The 18,192-nt window shown below is 43.5% G+C and overlaps 1 protein-coding gene across 1 annotated transcript in view; it reads right to left on the reverse strand.

Annotated features, from left to right (window-relative positions):
- The window catches only part of Ge-1 (Enhancer of mRNA-decapping protein 4 homolog Ge-1), a 57,038-nt gene that overhangs the window by 12,822 nt on the left and 26,024 nt on the right, over positions 1-18,192 (reverse strand). Inside the window, exons 20-22 of the mRNA XM_028300807.1 lie at positions 5,236-5,401; positions 3,127-3,298; positions 1,371-1,491 (exon numbers count right to left, since the gene is read on the reverse strand). Coding sequence (XP_028156608.1) covers positions 1,371-1,491; positions 3,127-3,298; positions 5,236-5,401 — 459 coding nt within the window. The remainder of the gene's footprint in view (positions 1-1,370; positions 1,492-3,126; positions 3,299-5,235; positions 5,402-18,192) is intronic.

Genomic DNA, 18,192 nt, shown 5'->3' on the forward strand with positions numbered 1-18,192 from the left:
CGTGGCTATTGTTGTTGGTGTGTCACCAGCACACCATCTNAGGTGCGAACCCATGTGCCCTTTGTGGAAACAGCTAATGACCATGAATCCTAACTATCTATAATCAAGCGACATTTCTACTGTGATTTATATCACAATCTAGAATGAAAAAATACGTTACGCATTTGTGAGTCTTGTTCTAATATACTATTTAAATAGTATAAGTATATTTTTTGCTTAATAATATAACCTAATTAACTCTACTTATGATTTCTATATTAACAAAGTATTAAAAATTTCTTGTACTTGTAAAAGAAAAGGTAAAGACTCTTGAACACAGTTTCTCGTAGAATTACGATGCGGCCTCTGTAAATAAAAGAGAAAGATGTTTCACAGTTTATGCTGTGTTTTCATAGACTACGCGGTAATGCTTCGAATTTCACTGGGTCAATTAATAATAAATAGTAACTATTGTTGAACCCAAAAGAATAGCTGGATTCACACTGAATCCTGGATTCACCGAGCTAGACACTTAAGGCTAACGTAAACTTGACGAGGCAAAGCGAAGCGCGCTAAACATGAGATTCCAAGCGTCCCGCGTCGTCGAGAGCGCCGGCAGGCATATATGTTACCGCGCGGAACTGTCACTGGCAATGTCGATATTACAAGTAGTCGGCCGCCGGCTCTCGTGACAGCTTGACGGCACTCGCGTGGCCCACGCAATCGGAGTGCGGTGGATCATCCGGCGTAGATATGGCTATTGGTAACCGTATGGCTGTTTATGTAAACGTGGTTACTGGTATAGGTCAGATGGTCTGATCGAGTGCGCAAGCGTCGGCAGCTTCGATGGTGTGGTCACGTATCACGTATGGCGGAGGAGAGAGTGGCGAAGCGCATCTTCTACTCTGAACTTGAAGAGGGTAGGCGGAAACATGGCGGTCAACTCCTCGTAGGAATCATCAGGAACAAAGATGTGCAGAAACGGCATATGAAAAGATGCAACATTGAGCCCTCTCAGTGGGAAGGTTTGGCTGCACAGCGTCCAGAATGGCGGCAGATTGTGAAGAGGTGAGTCCACGAGTTCGAGGAGCAGCGTACGGCTGAACTCGACGCGAAGTGCAATGACTTGAAGGCCCGCCCATCTGCCTCAATTCACTGTAACTATGTTGGCGGCATGTTCAGATGCCCTTAATGTGCGAGGGGGTTTGCCGCCAAGACAGCTAGGAGTCGAAGTGGTCGCCATGGCCGAAATCGATCGGATGGATCATCATCATCACTGGTATAGGCGTGGCTATTGTTGTTGGCGTGTCACCTGGCGGTCCATGGAGCCTGCTCGCGCCACCACACCACTCCTGCTCAGCACGCTGCAGGAGACAATGTTGGTGTCTCACCTGGCGGTCCATGGAGGAGGCGTGCGAGGCGGCGGGCGTGGCGGGCGAGTGCGCGCGCGACACCTGCAGCGCCAGCGAGCGCGCCTGCTCGCGCCACCACACCATCTCCTTCTCCAGAACACTGCAAGAAGAGACAATGTTAATGTAGGTAAATGCTAGCGAGTCAGGAAGGAGCTGAGCGTGAGTCGAGCCGCTCTACTTGCGTTGTCAAGTGTGGACCTACAACAATCGTCAAAAAACCGACAGTAGGAGGAGCACAGTCGAGCACGAGCCGAAAGCGCGCTCATTTGATGCTCGTAATTTGGTATACTATACGAATTTTGGCTCAGTTTGCGCTAGGCTTGTCTAAGGTAGACCAGGCTAGGCTTTGGTTATTATAAGCTTTAAAATGTAAACACAGGTTCTTTGTTAAATGCAAGTTATTATTATACACCTAGATTAAGTTATGCTATACTATAGCATTAGATTTTCCCTGTAAAAATAGTGTAGATGTATAGAAATAAATAAATTTCGTTGTACAAGTTGTTTGTGTCGTACCTGTGTGCCGCTTCTTGCAAGGCGGGCGCATAGTGGTGCGGCGAGGGATGGTTGGCGGCGGCGGCGGCCAGGGCTGCGGCGTGGCGGTCGAGGGCAGCGCGGAGAGACGCGGTGGCCGGAGCGATCCAAGTGACATTGTTACCAATAAAGAGTTCTAACTAGAGATGGGGCGGATCAGTTAGAAACGGTACCTAATCCATCTAATCCAAATCCTTTAAAACACCTAATCCAAATACCTAATCCGATTTTTATACTTCGCTTCTAGTTCTAACGTCACTTATCATTGGTTCCAACGCGTTCAGTACTGTTTAGATCCATCGTTGTTTTTGTATCTTAGCTATGTGCCGCTTCTTGAAGCGCGGGCGCATAGTGGTGCGGCGAGGGGTGGTTGGCGGCGGCGGCGGCCAGGGCTGCGGCGTGGCGGTCGAGCGCAGCGCGGAGAGAAACGGCGGCCGGAGCGATGCAAGTGTTCTAACGTCACTCGTCACTCTGGTTCCAACGTGTTCAGTTTCGTTCTAAAGCCTGGTCCGTGAGCACGTAGAATCCCGTCCAATGACCCCAAGCTACCCATCCTTATCGCTCGCGCGTAATTATATTGCTGTCGCGACTGTGCGACTCGCGCCCGCAGTGAGTGTGCGAGCGCGACAGCAACATAATTACGTGCGAGCGACAAGGATCACGGACCAGGCTTTACAAGTTGAATCCTACCTGTGTGCCGCTTCTTGCAAGGCGGGCGCATAGTGGTGCGGGGAGGGATGGTTGGCGGCGGCGGCGGCCGGAGCGATGCAAGTGTGCTAACGTCACTCGTCACTCTGGTTCCAACGCGTTCAGTATCGTTGTGCACGTTGTTTGAATCCTACCTGTGCGCCGTTTCTTGCAAGGCGGGCGCATAGTGGTGCGGGGAGGGATGGTTAGCGGCGGCGGCGGCCGGAGCGATGCAAGTGTGCTAACGTCACTCGTCACTCTGGTTCCAACGTGTTCAGTTTCGTTCTAAAGCCTGGTCCGTGAGCACGTAGAGTCCCGTCCAATGACCCCAAGCTACCTATCCTTATCGCTCGCGCGTAATTATATTGCTGTCGCGACTGTGGACTCGCGCCCGCAGTGAGTGTGCGAGCGCGATAGCAACATAATTACGTGCGAGCGACAAGGATGGGCAGCTTGGGGTCATTGGATGGGATTCTACGTGCTCACGGACCAGGCTTTACAAGTTGAATCCTACCTGTGTGCCGCTTCTTGCAAGGCGGGCGCATAGTGGTGCGGGGAAGGATGGTTGGCGGCGGCGGCGGCCAGGGCTGCGGCGTGGCGGTCAAGGGCAGCGCGGAGGGACGCGGTAGCGGCGGCACCGCCACGCTCCGCCGCCGCGCGCGCGGCCGCCTCTGTGTTGGCCGCGACTGTTGGACAACAATAATAATTAATAGTCTCCATCCATAGCCCAGTAACCAGTCCATCCATCCTTCATCCATAACCCTAGTCCATTCTCCAATAACTGCAATAGCTCCTGTGCACAGGCTGGGGATGGTCTCTGGCTACATCCCATGATATAGTCAGAGACTAGATCCAGCATGTGCACCACTTTCAGTTTTGTCTATTATCTTGCGCTTAAAACGGCCTCTACGTGTTGGATCTGTATCCCCACGCAAGCCTTATAAAGGACTGGGCCACTTTTGACCCGTGAGCTCCAAAGCGTACAAACATAATAATAAGCCCAGTAACCGGCTCCATCCATCCTTCATCCATAACCGTAGTTCATTCTTCAACGACTGCAATAGCTCCCACTTGATAGAGGTCATCGGGCCCCCACTGCTACGATAGCACATAATATTCAAAATTGAGACAATAACAGTTGCGCCTCTCAAAAGCTCAAAGTTGCACAGCATGCTACAGAAAGGGTTGTGCACTTGTGTTCGGTGTTTCTTTACGAGATCAAATGAAATGAAGAGATTCGTAAATGAACTCAAGTTGCTGATATAGCCCGACGGATTAGCAAGCTGAAATGGCAATGCACAGAGCACATAGTACACAGAACCGACGGCCTACGAAACGGCAAGGTTCTGGAGTGACGTACCGGTAAGCGCAGCGCGGGACGTCCATCCACAGGGTGGACGGATCAACTTATCACCTCATAAAGATAGCAGGGACTAGATACATGCAGGCCATTACTAACTGGTCAATCAAATCATCGGGAGAGACCTATGTTCTGGGGCTGATGATAATCTAAATTGAGACCAAAAGAACTCGCGTCTCTATCTGTACGCCACAAGGTGTATATTGCAGTGACTTACACCAGGCCTGTTCATCTCCGCGAGTTTACATCGAAAACAAAACACGCACGATGGCCCACCTACAGGACACTATTCGACAAGGCCTCACATACGAGCGAACATTGACTCACGCACGCGTATTCTTGTGTATGATGGAAGAAAATAAAGAAAATGGTGCTAAATACTGTGCAGTATTTAACTGCCTAAATAATAATAAAAACACAGAATGTACTTTTTTAAGTTGCCTCAAGACACTGAGAAGTAAATAAGTATTCATGATAATTCATGCTAAATGATGTATTTCCTTTGCCATTTTCCGCAGTTTGGCACCTCACGTCACATCATTTTACCGAAGTCAGCCCTATAGCTTCGGCGCAGTGCCGATCACTGACGTTTGTCAACAAAATGGTGCTCATCCGCATTTATTTTTATAAGTTTGTTATATCCTAAGTATTTCCAGTGTTCTTTTGGAAGACTTTGCAAAAACAACAGTTTATTTAAACGTTTGCCTTTCAGCCTATTTCTTTGTTGATTGACACAAACAAACTCGCCAACCAACACGCGTAACGCGACATTGACATAACAGTTTTTTTTTATTGTCACTAGAGACACTACTCACTGCACTCGTACGCAGTGTTGCCAACATTTTTAAAATACAAGTTGGGTTGTCCGTATAAGTAAAATTTTAGTGGTCAGACTTGAGTTTTATGAAATTTTAATTGGTTATCATCGATTCGATGTTTTAACACTGAAAACTTAAAAACATCGATACATCGAGTATTTCAATAGCTTTTCAAAACATCGGATCCATTCGATGTATCGCATTGTAAACATCGATGTTTTCGTTACATCGATGTATATCGAATATCCCAAACGTCACATCATTTTACCGAAGTCAGCCGCAGGCGCAGTGCCGATCACTGACCATTGTCAACAAAATGGTGCTTGACTCTTGAGACAGGCTAAATTATACCATATTGTTAATGACATTGAGCACACATTTTTTTAAATACCTCCGCGAAGTAAAACTTCTGTACGTAGTACTTATTATTATTGCTGTGACTTACACTCCTTAGTGCCATTCTGGAAGGCGCCGTTGATCTGCCTGAAAAGCTGCGCGTGCGCCTTCTCCATGGCGGGCACCACGCATTCGAAGAGCGTCTCGCGGAATGACTCGCGCACCATGTCCGAGAGGGATTTCGCTATTGACGTGCTTAGCCGCTCCATCATGGTCTGAAAAGAACAGTACGTTTAGTATACTGATCTGAAAAAATAATGAACCCTTCACATTCACAAGAAGTCGAGTGTCTGGCAACACACGTTCGCAGACATTTTCTTGAGGTAAGATTTCTATCTCCCTTGTACGCAGCAGTGCTGTCACTGCATCGCTGCGTACCCTGCCGAGCGGCAGTGCTGCCATTGCATTGCTGCGTAGCTTGGAATGTCATAAAATATGTGGGGCAGTAAAAATTAAAAGATGTACTGTACTATAGTATAGAGTCACGCCTAAATAAAGATTAGTTACAATGTTCACACATAGATGGCGCAACTCCAATTGACACGCGTATCATCTGCTGGTGTAGTGTTGTACCTAGATGCAATTTTTTACGAGCAACGTTTATACTCGGCCCAGACTCGTGGCCATAATTAAAAATTAAAATAAAAATTCATAAAATTAATTTATTTTTGCAAATAGGCTTTAAAAAAGCGCTTTTACACGTCCCAATATTAACCCTACCACTGCTTCGGGACAATAAATGGGCCAGTGCTGAGAAGAAGCAGCGCAAGAAACTCAGTCACTATTGTCAGCCTCCTTTTCAAGGTTTTACAGTCTTTAAAATATACAAATTATAGTCATAAGTATTAATGCGAGCTAGGTAGTTAAACATTCCAAACATTTTTATCCTTTATATAATCATCAACTTTATAGTAGCCCTTTTTCATTAAGGTGCTTTTGATATGTGCTTTAAATTTATGAATGGGCAATTCTACAACAGTTTGTGGTAATTTATTGAAAAGTTTAATACATTTCCCCATAAATGAATTACCAATCTTGTGCAGTCTGAAATTTGTAACGGCAAGTTTATTTTTGTTTCTTGTATTGAACTTGTGTAAATCACTCTTTCTAGTATCTTATTAACACTAGTCTTATTAATTTTTGTTTTGTTTTTTTAACAGAGATACATACTCGCCAATATTTTATTAAGTACTAGCGTTTGCCTACGGGTTCACCCGCGTGAAATTTAGTTTGTCACAGTCACAGATCGTCATAAATTATAGCCTATATGTTATTCTGGGTTATAAACAATAATACTGTAAAGTTTCATCAAAATCCGTTCAGTAGTTTTTGCTTGAAAGAGTAACAAACATCCAGACATCCAAACTTTCGCGTTTATAATATTAGTAAGATTCCATATTATAAACAACGCAATGCCTGCCTCTGTGTAACGTCACCCATAAGCAGTGTGAGTGCGAAAGAAAACGTGTTATGAACTGTTTTATTATTACACCGCCTGCCAAGAGTCTTTGGACCGAGTATATGTAGTAGTGAGCCTCAACAGGCAACGAAGATTCCCCTGTCTCCCGGCTACCTCACCGCTAATCCACGCTAAATTTTGTCAGTGTGTGTGTGCGCGCCGCATACGTATTGGCGCGCTCACATACAAACCGCGCTCGGGCGTTTCTATGAAGATGACCTACTCTTCTTCTTCTTCTTTTTGATGATGTTGGCAATACACGTCGAGGTCGACTTGATTTGTGCCATTTTCAAGTATTTATATGATTACGAGTTACAAAATGAGATCAAGTAATGATATAATGAAGGATGATAGATGATACCCCTTCCCACCTTTTGAGTCTCAGTAAAGTTGTGGTGCTTTACTGAGACCTCCTATGGACAACTTGACAGAACCAGAAGAATCACGATGCACTGTTTTGCTTCACTCGCCCACACTCATGCACGTTCACGAACACTTAATGGTTAATAATCTATTATTACACATTAATAGTCGCCCAAACACGAATTTGAGGAAATATAAATATAGTATAGGTTTAAAAATTTCAGCTCGGAAAAGCTTCAGTCATTGGCATGCCGCCGTGAATACAGAGATCAAATATTTTTATATAAGATCATAATAATAAATTTATCAAAGCGACGGTAATATAACGGAGCCAAAATTTATCAAAGCGACGGTAATATAACGGAGCCAAAATTTATCAAAGCGACGGTAATATAACGGAGCCAAAATTTATCAAAGCGACGGTAATAACTACCCAAAAAAGAATAGATTGCCTTTTTGGCAAAAACGTCTAAATAATAAAATTGCCGATCTGAGAAAGTACATAGGCCAAATCACTGAATATATAGGCGGAAATAGAAGCTGTAGACTCAGCGCTCGTGTAGCCCGTATTAGACAAACATTTTCCACTCATTCACGACATGAAGAACCCAATACCAATGACCAACAAATTTTAGATACATTAAAACAGAAATTGAACGCAGCTGTTAGTCGACTCAAGAGATATAATAACTGTACGCTACGGAAAAAACAGAATACATTATTTATAAACAACGAGAAGCAATTCTACAGGCAAATATCCTTAGCAACACAAAATACAAATACCACCACTGATAGTAATTCAGCACCAGCACAAGAAGAACTAAAACAATTTTGGTCTGGGATTTGGGCAAACGCGGTTCAACACAACTCTGAAGCGGAATGGATTAAGATAGAGTCAGATGAAACTAGAAATTTACCACAGATGGAGTTTGATTGCATTTCAATAGACACTCTTCTTAAAGTAATCAACAAGACGCATAACTGGAAAGCCCCTGGCACCGATAACATCCAGAACTATTGGTACAAGAAGTTCACAAACACCCATCCCTCTTTACATAAGCATATCAATGATTTTATTCGCAGTCCGAATTTAATGCCTTCATACATTACACAAGGTTTGACGTATATGATCCCCAAAAGCGCAGAACATCACGATCCAAGCAAGTACAGACCGATTACGTGCTTACAGACCATATACAAGATTCTCACATCATGTTTAACCGAAGTTATCTACGACCATGCCATTGACCATCAGATTCTAGCTGAAGAACAAAAAGGGTGTAGGCGCAATAGCCAGGGCTGTAAAGAGCAGCTTATCATTGATTCAGTAGCTATGAAATTTGCTTTAAGAAATAGAATTGACATTAGCACAATGTACATTGATTACCGGAAGGCATACGATTCGGTCCCACACAGCTGGCTTCTGTATGTTTTGAAAATGTATAAAATCCATCCCATTATTATCACATTTTTAGAAAACTGCATGAGCATGTGGTCTACAAACCTCAAATTAACAAGCAACACTACAAACTACATCACTTCGAGCATTCCCATTAAGCGAGGTATATTCCAAGGTGACGCTCTTAGTCCACTTTGGTTTTGTCTTGCCTTAAACCCCCTATCAAATATGTTGAACAAAACAAGCTTAGGATTTAACATGCCACTACAACGGGACTACAATACAGGCACACTTGTGAACACAACTCTCACACACCTTATGTACATGGACGACATAAAGCTCTACAGTAAAAATACACAATCTCTTCATCAGTTAGCAGACATTACGCAAACCTTCTCAAACGATATAGGCATGGAATTCGGGATAGACAAGTGTAAAACCGTGACTATCAAAAAAGGAAGAATTGAACAAAAGGACTACATGTTAGAAAATGGCAATAATATTGAAGCGCTAGATGCTAAAAGTTCTTATAAATATCTTGGATTTCATCAACTACGACAAATCAACCACAAACAAACAAAAAAAGACATTATAACGAAATTCAAGCATCGACTCAACATATTACTTAGATCTCAACTTAATTCTAAAAATCTGACAAAATCTATTAATTCATTCGCAATATCTTTACTTACCTACTCATTTGGAATTATCACATGGAGCCAAACAGACCTAAAACAACTACAGCGTATAGTACATACTACAATGACAGCTCATCGCAAACACCATCCAAAAGCATGTGTCCAACGCATCACACTACCACGAAAAGAAGGCGGCCAAGGCTTCATTGACATAAACAACTTGCACAATAAACAGATAAAAAATCTCAGACACTTTTTCCATGATAGAGCAGAACTTTCAACACTTCATAAAGCGGTAGTCTACTGTGACAAAAATTTAACTCCCCTTAACTTGCATGACAATAACACACAAAAGAATGAACACATCACACCTGATCCTGAAAAAGCGTCCATGTGGAAGCAAAAGGTTATTCACGGCCGACATTACCACGATCTGCACCAACTTCATGTCGACAAGGCAGCGTCGAACGCATGGTTGCAGAGTGGACAGTTGTTCCCTGAAACAGAAGCTTTCATGATCGCCATTCAGGATCAAGTGATTGACACTAAAAACTATCAAAAATACATTCTTAAGAAACCAAATATTACTGATACATGTAGAAGATGCCATAGCAGTCCCGAGCACATACAGCACATTACAGGCGCCTGTAAAGCCATCGTACAAACTGACTACAAACACCGACATGACCAGGTAGCAGCAATAGTTCATCAACATTTAGCATTTAAATTTCATTTCCTCACACAAAAACTTCCTTATTATAAATACCAACCTACTACAGTTCTGGAAAATCAAGACTACAGAATATACTGGGATAGAACCATAGTTACCGATAAAACCATCCACTACAATAGACCCGACATAACTCTTCATGACAAAAGTAATAAAACAGTATATTTAATTGATATCGCAGTATGCAATACACATAATTTACAAACCACACAATCTGAAAAACTGGCAAAATATCGAGACCTAGCAATAGAAATCAGGACGCAGTGGCGAGTAACAACAGTTCTAGTAGTCCCTATAGTGATATCCACTACAGGCGTCATCCCTAGGCAGCTACATACGAGTCTTAACACCCTTGACATAACCCCGTCTATATACAAATTACTACAGAAAGCAACTATTTTAAATACGTGCAGGATAGTGAGAAAGTTTTTAAACATTTTATAACGTGACTAGGATGCATTTGGCCTCGGCCCGTGCTCCTAAAGTTAACCTCTTAGGAGAGAAAAAACACTAAAATACATACAATAATAATAATAATGAGCAGCCTACAACGGCTAGCCTGCATCACAGCAACCGGAGCACTATCAACGACACCAGGGGCTGCTGCATGCTCTGCTGGATCTTATACCACTGCATATGCATGTGCAAAAAGAAGCCAAGCAGAGCACATATAGAATCTGCACCCGCACGAAAGTCAGATGGGTTTCTCAAAATCTGATAAGACTCAAGGAATCAGTACTTGAAAACAAACTTCTGTGCATGCCTAGTGACGGCATGCATACGGAATGTAACTTCACCAAACTATATTCCGTAAACATACCTCCTAGAGACAAATGGCTAGAAGGCCAAATGTCATTTAAGGAAGGTAGTCACGTCTGGTACACGGACGGATCCAAAAAGGAAAATAATGTAGGTTGCGGGATCTACGGAGAGAGGCCTAAGCTCAAAGTTAGCCTAAACATGGGGACTGAAGCCTCAATCTTCCAAGCCGAGGTCTTTGCTATAATCAAATGTGCAGAGACAAACTTGGAAAGGAAGCTCCAGGATCAACACATCTACATCAACTCGGACAGCCAAGCAGCACTGCTGGCCTTAAAATCCTTCGAATACACGTCAAAATTGGTGCATACATGCACCGAGACACTGAATGCACTGGGAAATACCACCAAAGTAATGCTTACATTGGTTCCAGGACATTCGAATATAGAAGGAAACGAAGTAGTAGATGAACTCGCCACAGATGGAGCCGATAACCCTCAAATCGGCGTAGAACCGTTCTGTGGCATCACCAAACAACGAGCCACCACGCTACTAACCGCCCTCTGCAAACAAGAGGCTATTGAGGGGTGGAATTCTACATCGGGACAAAAACACTCAAAAGCACTCATTCAGGGATATAGCAACAAAGTAACTAAGGTACTGCTAAAGTTCAAAAGATACAAAGCTTGTGCAGTGACTAGAATACTAACCGGCCACTGCAAACTAAACAAACATAAATCAAACATGAACATGACCGAGGAAACTCTGTGCAGATTCTGCCATACAGAAGAAGAAACGGCCATGCATGTTCTTGACTTTGCTCATGCGGCCCGCTTATGAGCAAAAGAAGTATCCATCTCGGGCGACACATCATGCACCCGGATGAGATATCACGCTCCAAAGAATCTGGAAATTTATAGACTCAACGGGACTAAGCAGTGAACTCTAAACACAAGGGCTGCCACAATAGATCAAACCTGGTCGAGTTGGCGCAAGTAAAGGCCCAAAAACCAATAATAATAAATAGGCTTAATTTGTCTCCTCGACGCCACAATATCTTCCCTTTCTGTTGAGATCCAACTCATGCAGTCTTGATGAGTTTAAACCTTATTACAACGGCATAAGCTCTACCTGCATGGCCGGGTAGTAGTCGCCGTGCGCCATGATCTCCTGGACCTCGCGGCTGGAGCTGGAGCTGGTGCAGTCGGAATGTGAGCCTTATCCCGGCGCAGTAAGGTGTACCTGCATGGGGGGGTAGTAGTCGCCGTGCGCCATGATCTCCTGGACCTCGCGGCTGGGGCTGGACCGGTGCAGTCGGAATGTGAGCCTTATCCCGGCGCAGTAAGGTGTACCTGCATGGGGGGGTAGTAGTCGCCGTGCGCCATGATCTCCTGGACCTCGCGGCTGGGGCTGGAGCCGGCGGAGGCGAGCTTGGCGCCGCCGAGCGCGCCGCTGCCCCCGCTGGCGCTCGTGCCTCCGCTGGCGCTGTCGCTTACCACTAAGCCTCCTACAAACAAAAGACTACCTTAGTCAAACTACTAACATAGTCGAGTTAAGTAGAAAGTCGAACCTTTACTTCGAACTCCTCCCATGTTATTCTGAGGTGGAATTGTGTAAAGCCATCATAATCATTTGACAGTTCATAACGTACGATAAAGTCAGTTAGACAAAGCGTTTGACAGAATAATCGTACGTTATGAACTGTCAAATGATTACGATTGCTTTACACAATTCCACCTCTGATTAATTTCGCTGCGGAACCAATGACAGTTTAACTTTCCCATGGGACAAAGTTGACCTTCACTGGTTGGGTTTTTATTGGCGATCAAACTGTAGATCCTGGCTGCACAGGAGTTGCAGCGGTGGGAACGAGAGGTGAGAATAGTCCCGTTACAAATAAAAGACTAGTTTACATGCTATATTTAAATGTTAACTAATCAAAATACAACTGGTGATTGCAAAGATTGTAGAACTTTAATGTAACCGAAACACATTAGGCACGATAAGGACTCCAATGAGATCACTATAACTAATGCAATTGAACAATAATGGTCCTAGAATTGAACCCTGGGGAGCTCCTATGTGCAAGGAGATACCTCAATAGTTGGTAACATTAATATTTAATTATACTTTTTAATATGAAAATGCAATCATTTTTTTTTATTATCGCTCTTAAGAACCAATCTGTATTGGCAGTATACATGTCTGTGAAAGTTTTATATGACGAACAAGATCAAACGCTTTTGAAACAACCATTAGATCTACATATACAGCCACATATCCAATAATATGAAAAGGCAATCATATTTTTTATTATCGCTCTTAAGAATCAAGCTGTTTACAGGATGTCGGTGAAAGTTTTGTATGACAAACACGATCAAACGCTTTTGATACTACCATTATATCTACATGTAAGGGAGAGTCCGCTAATTTGGACCAGTTTTTTTCAATCCCATTTTACACATAGTTTTCTTTTGTTTTTGCTAATGTCCATGGTATGTAATAAAAGATACATTATTCAACTTACTATTTCATAAGTATTAATTAACATGATTGTTGTATATTTAGCACAAATCAACAAAGTACGAGTTCAGAGCTTCGGTCCAATTTAGCCAACTGGTTCGATAATTTGTACCACAGGGTTACTAAATTGGATTTCAATAAATTTCAAGCCTATAAAAAAACTATGGCAAAATATTATACGATACACTCTTAACAAATTAGGAAACGAAAAGGAAGAGTAGTTAATAACATAGACAATCGATATTGTTTTATACGTTATCACGATTTTTAGTACAAGTTTTGTAATTCCAATTATCGTAACGCACACTTGTACCTAATCTACTTTGCCAGTCTTTTGCTTTCATTTATTGTTAGTCAAACATAACTACGCTATTAAAACTTCAAAATATGATTTACTAAAAAAAAATTCAAAATCCTTTGGTAAAGTTCCATACAACTTGATGTGGTACAATTTAGCCGACTAGGTGATAGTGATTTTAAAAAACCGTTAAAAAATATAGCTTATAAATACCGAAAAATGTTTCAAATAATTGTAATCCACACTAATTTACGCTTCTAAATAATATATTAGAAACAACCTGTGATTAAATTTAACAAAATTACAAACTAAAGATTTATTGTCAAAAGTTACTTGAAAACAATGAAAAAATACTTTTCAAAATAAAACACACGTGTTCGTTGTCACGGCAAAAACCACATGGTCGATATTAATTGATTTTAGTTGTGTATCGCCGAGTGTTGCAATTACAGACATTCAATAAATACTTTACGAAATATGAGGGTGGTACAATTTACCCGGCGGTACAATATACCGAACTCTCCCCTACTATCAGCCACAGTGTTAACTATCTATTTCAGTTTTTGCTCTCGCTCTCATCAAATGGTGATTTTTTGCGATAGAACGAAACGAATAGAGACATGACCGGCAATGGGTAGTTAACACAGTTGCCGATAGTACAACCACATATCGAAAACACGTATAAAACTACGTAAATTGATAAACCTTGGGTACCTAAGGTGTGTACACTACTATTACGACTATCTAGACTAGCACTGACCTGTGGAGGTGCGCGAAACGCCGGTGACGTCAGGTGTCGCCGACAGGGGTGGGTCGTCTTCTTCGCGCTTGCCGGGTGAGCTAGGAAGAGAAAGCGTATTTTGAAGACAGCATAACAATCTAGAATTTAATCTTGTCATTTGCCATAATTTTGGATAAGTTTAAGCTATTTTAATCTTAGAAAAACGCTGTTGGTTTTCTAAGAAAATGCAAATACTCGTAACAAATGGATCAAACCCTTTTTAATAAAGTTTTCTATGGTAAACAATGACCTTGTGACAGAAGGAACTTTGGCTTTTAATAACCCGATTCATCAAATGACATGTGTGTTAATGATACATTGAACTTTTATTTGGGTATTCCGTCACTTACCTGAAAGCGTCAGGGGTCATGAGGTTTAGCTGCGGCGTGATAACGGGCGATTCCGGTCGTTGCCCGATGAGGCTGCCCGGCTGCGTCTGCAATAGATACACACTCGTAAGCTCAGACAGCACTGTGGCACCTTGTGTGGATCTATTAGAAGTGTAAATTGATCTACTGTCGACTGTATATTACCAGGGGTTAACTGAGAACTCGTTCTATGAGAAAGTGGCCAACGAAAGATTTATCAATTTCATCATCATTTCAGCTACAGGACGTCCACTGCTGAACATAGGCCTCCCCCAATGACTTCCACATCGCACGGTTGGTAGCGGCCTGCATCCAGCGCCTTCCTGCTACTTTTATAAGGTCGTCGGTCCACCTTGTGGGTGGACGTCCCACGCTGCGTTTTCAGGTACGCGGGCTCCGTTCCAGAACCTTGCTGCCCCATCGGCCGTCAGTTCTGCGTACTATGCGCCCTGCCCACTGCTACTTCAGCTTGTTAATTCGTCGGGCTATGTCAGCAACCGCTCCGAGAGACCGGGCAACAAGTGCTCGTACCTGTTTGCTCATGAGCAGGCTCTTGAGCTGCTGGCTCTGCTGCTGCAGGATGCTGGACGCGATGCCGGGCGCCTCGCACGCCGCCGGCGGCTCCAGCGAGCTCCGAGAGACCGGGCAACAAGTGCTCGTACCTGTTTGCTCATGAGCAGGCTCTTGAGCTGCTGGCTCTGCTGCTGCAGGATGCTGGACGCGATGCCGGGCGCCTCGCACGCCGCCGGCGGCTCCAGCGAGCTCCGAGAGACCGGGCAACAAGTGCTCGTACCTGTTTGCTCATGAGCAGGCTCTTGAGCTGCTGGCTCTGCTGCTGCAGGATGCTGGACGCGATGCCGGGCGCCTCGCACGCCGCCGGCGGCTCCAGTGCGAGGTCCGAGAGACCTGACAAGAATGCCATTTAATACAACAACATGGACAAAAACATCGATCAGTTCAAGTAACTAGAGATTGTAAACCGGGCCTAGTGACTTTTTAGGCACCCACCGGATTCGGGTTGGCGACTATTGCAACCGGCCCCGGCTGGGTTGAGAAACATACCGGGTTGCAATGTCTAGTAGGAATTCCGGGCATTGGCCCGGTTTGCAACCTCTATCAAGTACCCAAACTAAAAAAACGATGTCTTCGTGCTAATACTTCCCCCACACGGCTTGAAAGTTGTGCCGGGCATCAGGTATTAAGTTGGAGATATAGTATACATTTATGTTATCGCTTCCAGTCAGGAGAAAGTGCGACTAAGGCCCGGTTTTTTTAATCGACTTTTAGTACATTTTTTAACTATTTGTTTACATTTTGTTAATATTTAACCATTAGTAGCAAAATTTAACAATTAGTTATTTTAACTATGAATCAAAAAACTGGGCCTAAGTAGTTCGTGTAAGGAACCCTCACTCACTGAGCCTCGAGCGAAGAGTTTGACCTCTTTGCTCTAAAGTCCGGTCGACGGTCCAATGACTCCAAGCTATCCCATCCTTATCGCGACTGTGCGACGGGCGGCCGCAGTGAGTGTGCGAGCGCGACAGCAATATAATTACGCTCGGCGAGCGGACTTTCGAAAGGGATTTACCATGTGTGCGCGGGCTGGGCTGCGCATACACCAGTTCGCCTTCCTGGAGTCCTTTGGGCTGCACGATGTACAGCCGCACGCGCACGCGCCGCCCAGACTCGCCGCACTCCGCACTGGGGCTCTCGTGCTGGGGAAGTAACAATAGACAATGAGGGCTATCGTTTTAGCGCTCACCAGTTAGCGCCACTGTACAGTAAGGTCCTGTCACTTGCTAGTAGCGAAGACAGTGGCACCAACTGGTGAGCGCGAAAGTGGTAGGAGGACTATCGCATTTGCACTCATCAAGATGGCGCCACTGTAGAGTAAGGTCCTGTCAATCGCCAGGGGTGCCAACTCTTAAGTATAAAAACGATAGCCCTCATTTGACACCATTCCCCAAAAATTGGAAATCACAACTTTTCTAAAAAGACACTTCATTCTGGTATTAAATATTTAATTATTTTTAAATTACCTGTAAATTACGATTTTTGGTCGCATTGTAATTGAAAAAAGTAGGTTGAGTTGACAAAATAGTGAGTTACTTGTAGCACAGAATAATAATAAGTANCAAAACCGCTAACATGACGCTTCGGATTCCCGCCAAGAAGTCCGATGACCTACTCAGTTGTATTTACTCTGGTAGTGTGGTACCTTGCTGTTGGCCAGCTTGTCGATGTTGTCGCGCAGCAGGTGGTCGGTGGCGGACAGCTTGGCGGCCAGCTCGTGCTGCAGCGCGGCGGCCAGCGGCTCCAACGCACGTGCTGCGCCCAGCCCTGCCGCCTGCGCCGCGCGCCCACTAGCTGCCTCGCCCACGCGCGCTATGCGCTCCCAGCTGCGAACAAACAGCGTTAAAGACGGCTGACGAAGGTGACTATAGTCTTTTTCACCTAAGATGATCCGTATGACGTTTCGAGTTTGAAAGATTTAGAGATGTCACTTAACTAAACCATAGCGATTTATCTATCGATTTTCTTCGAAGAGTTAGTAAAACCTACTTTTAGAGAAATATTTTGTATAGGTGTTATTTAACAAAAAACATGTTTTTTTTAAATTACAAATATTATTGTAACATTTTTTTATTGATAATATTCAAATTTCATGGTTCGTGTTCAAAAAAACGATTCCTAAAAAGTACTGGTACTGTTTCTTTAAATTAAAAACTATTAAATTATTTTCAATGCGTTTATTAAAGTCACTAATCGATAAATATAGTTGATTTTTGTGATGTTTTTAATAACTAAGTATTCACTGCAATCGATTAATGAACCGCGGCAATAATCGATTTTACTATACAAGAAATACCCCAGCACTAAATCTATTCCGTTTCACACATTGCATACATTTAATAAAAAATATTTTTACATCGTATTTAATTAAAATTTAATGAATAGACTCAGATTTTACTATATATTTCAAGACAAGTAGTTAATTTTTTTTTATTATATTGCTAATAAAATACAAATATTTTTTCAAAAATATTCTGCATAATTATGTAGTATGCGTAATATGGATAACCTTGAAGTGTCATACGGATCATCTTACGTGAAAAAGACTATAATGCCTGTTTTTACCATCAATCCTTAATTAAAGTGAACCCTATGGCTGGTTTTAGTGTCACGCGGACTGTCAGTGCGCATCGCTCCGCACAGCCGATCTGTATGAACTGCTAGGGAGCGAGCGGTTCCTCCGGACCGCATTACTCTAAAACGCTCCCTAGAAGTTCATACAGATTGGCCGTGCGGAGCGGGTCCGCACCGGACGGTCCGCGTGACACTAAAACCAGCCTATGGTCGGACGCGGTGAGGAAGACGGTGGGCGGGGGTTTGCATCGTGCGGTCCACACAGCTTATGACCGCAGTCTGTGAAGGAACACTATATTTTATGTAGTCGCGATCCTCATCAGTGAGGGACCGAGGAAGAAGACAAGTGCCCTGGAAAGGGCTTAAGTACTGAATAAATATTTAGATTTGAAGAGAGTAATTCCGTGAGTTTTATATTTCATATTATGGCCTCCGCTGGCGTCCACACGCATGTCTCTATCGAAAAACAGTATAAATAACGCAGTATGGCACGCGTGCGTGTGACGTTTCCACACGCGCGGCGCTGGGCATCTGTGGATTT

This window comes from Ostrinia furnacalis, unplaced genomic scaffold (genome assembly GCF_004193835.3).
Source record: "Ostrinia furnacalis isolate ACB-3 unplaced genomic scaffold, ASM419383v2 OfSCF0786, whole genome shotgun sequence".
NCBI classification, from domain to species: domain Eukaryota; kingdom Metazoa; phylum Arthropoda; class Insecta; order Lepidoptera; family Crambidae; genus Ostrinia; species Ostrinia furnacalis.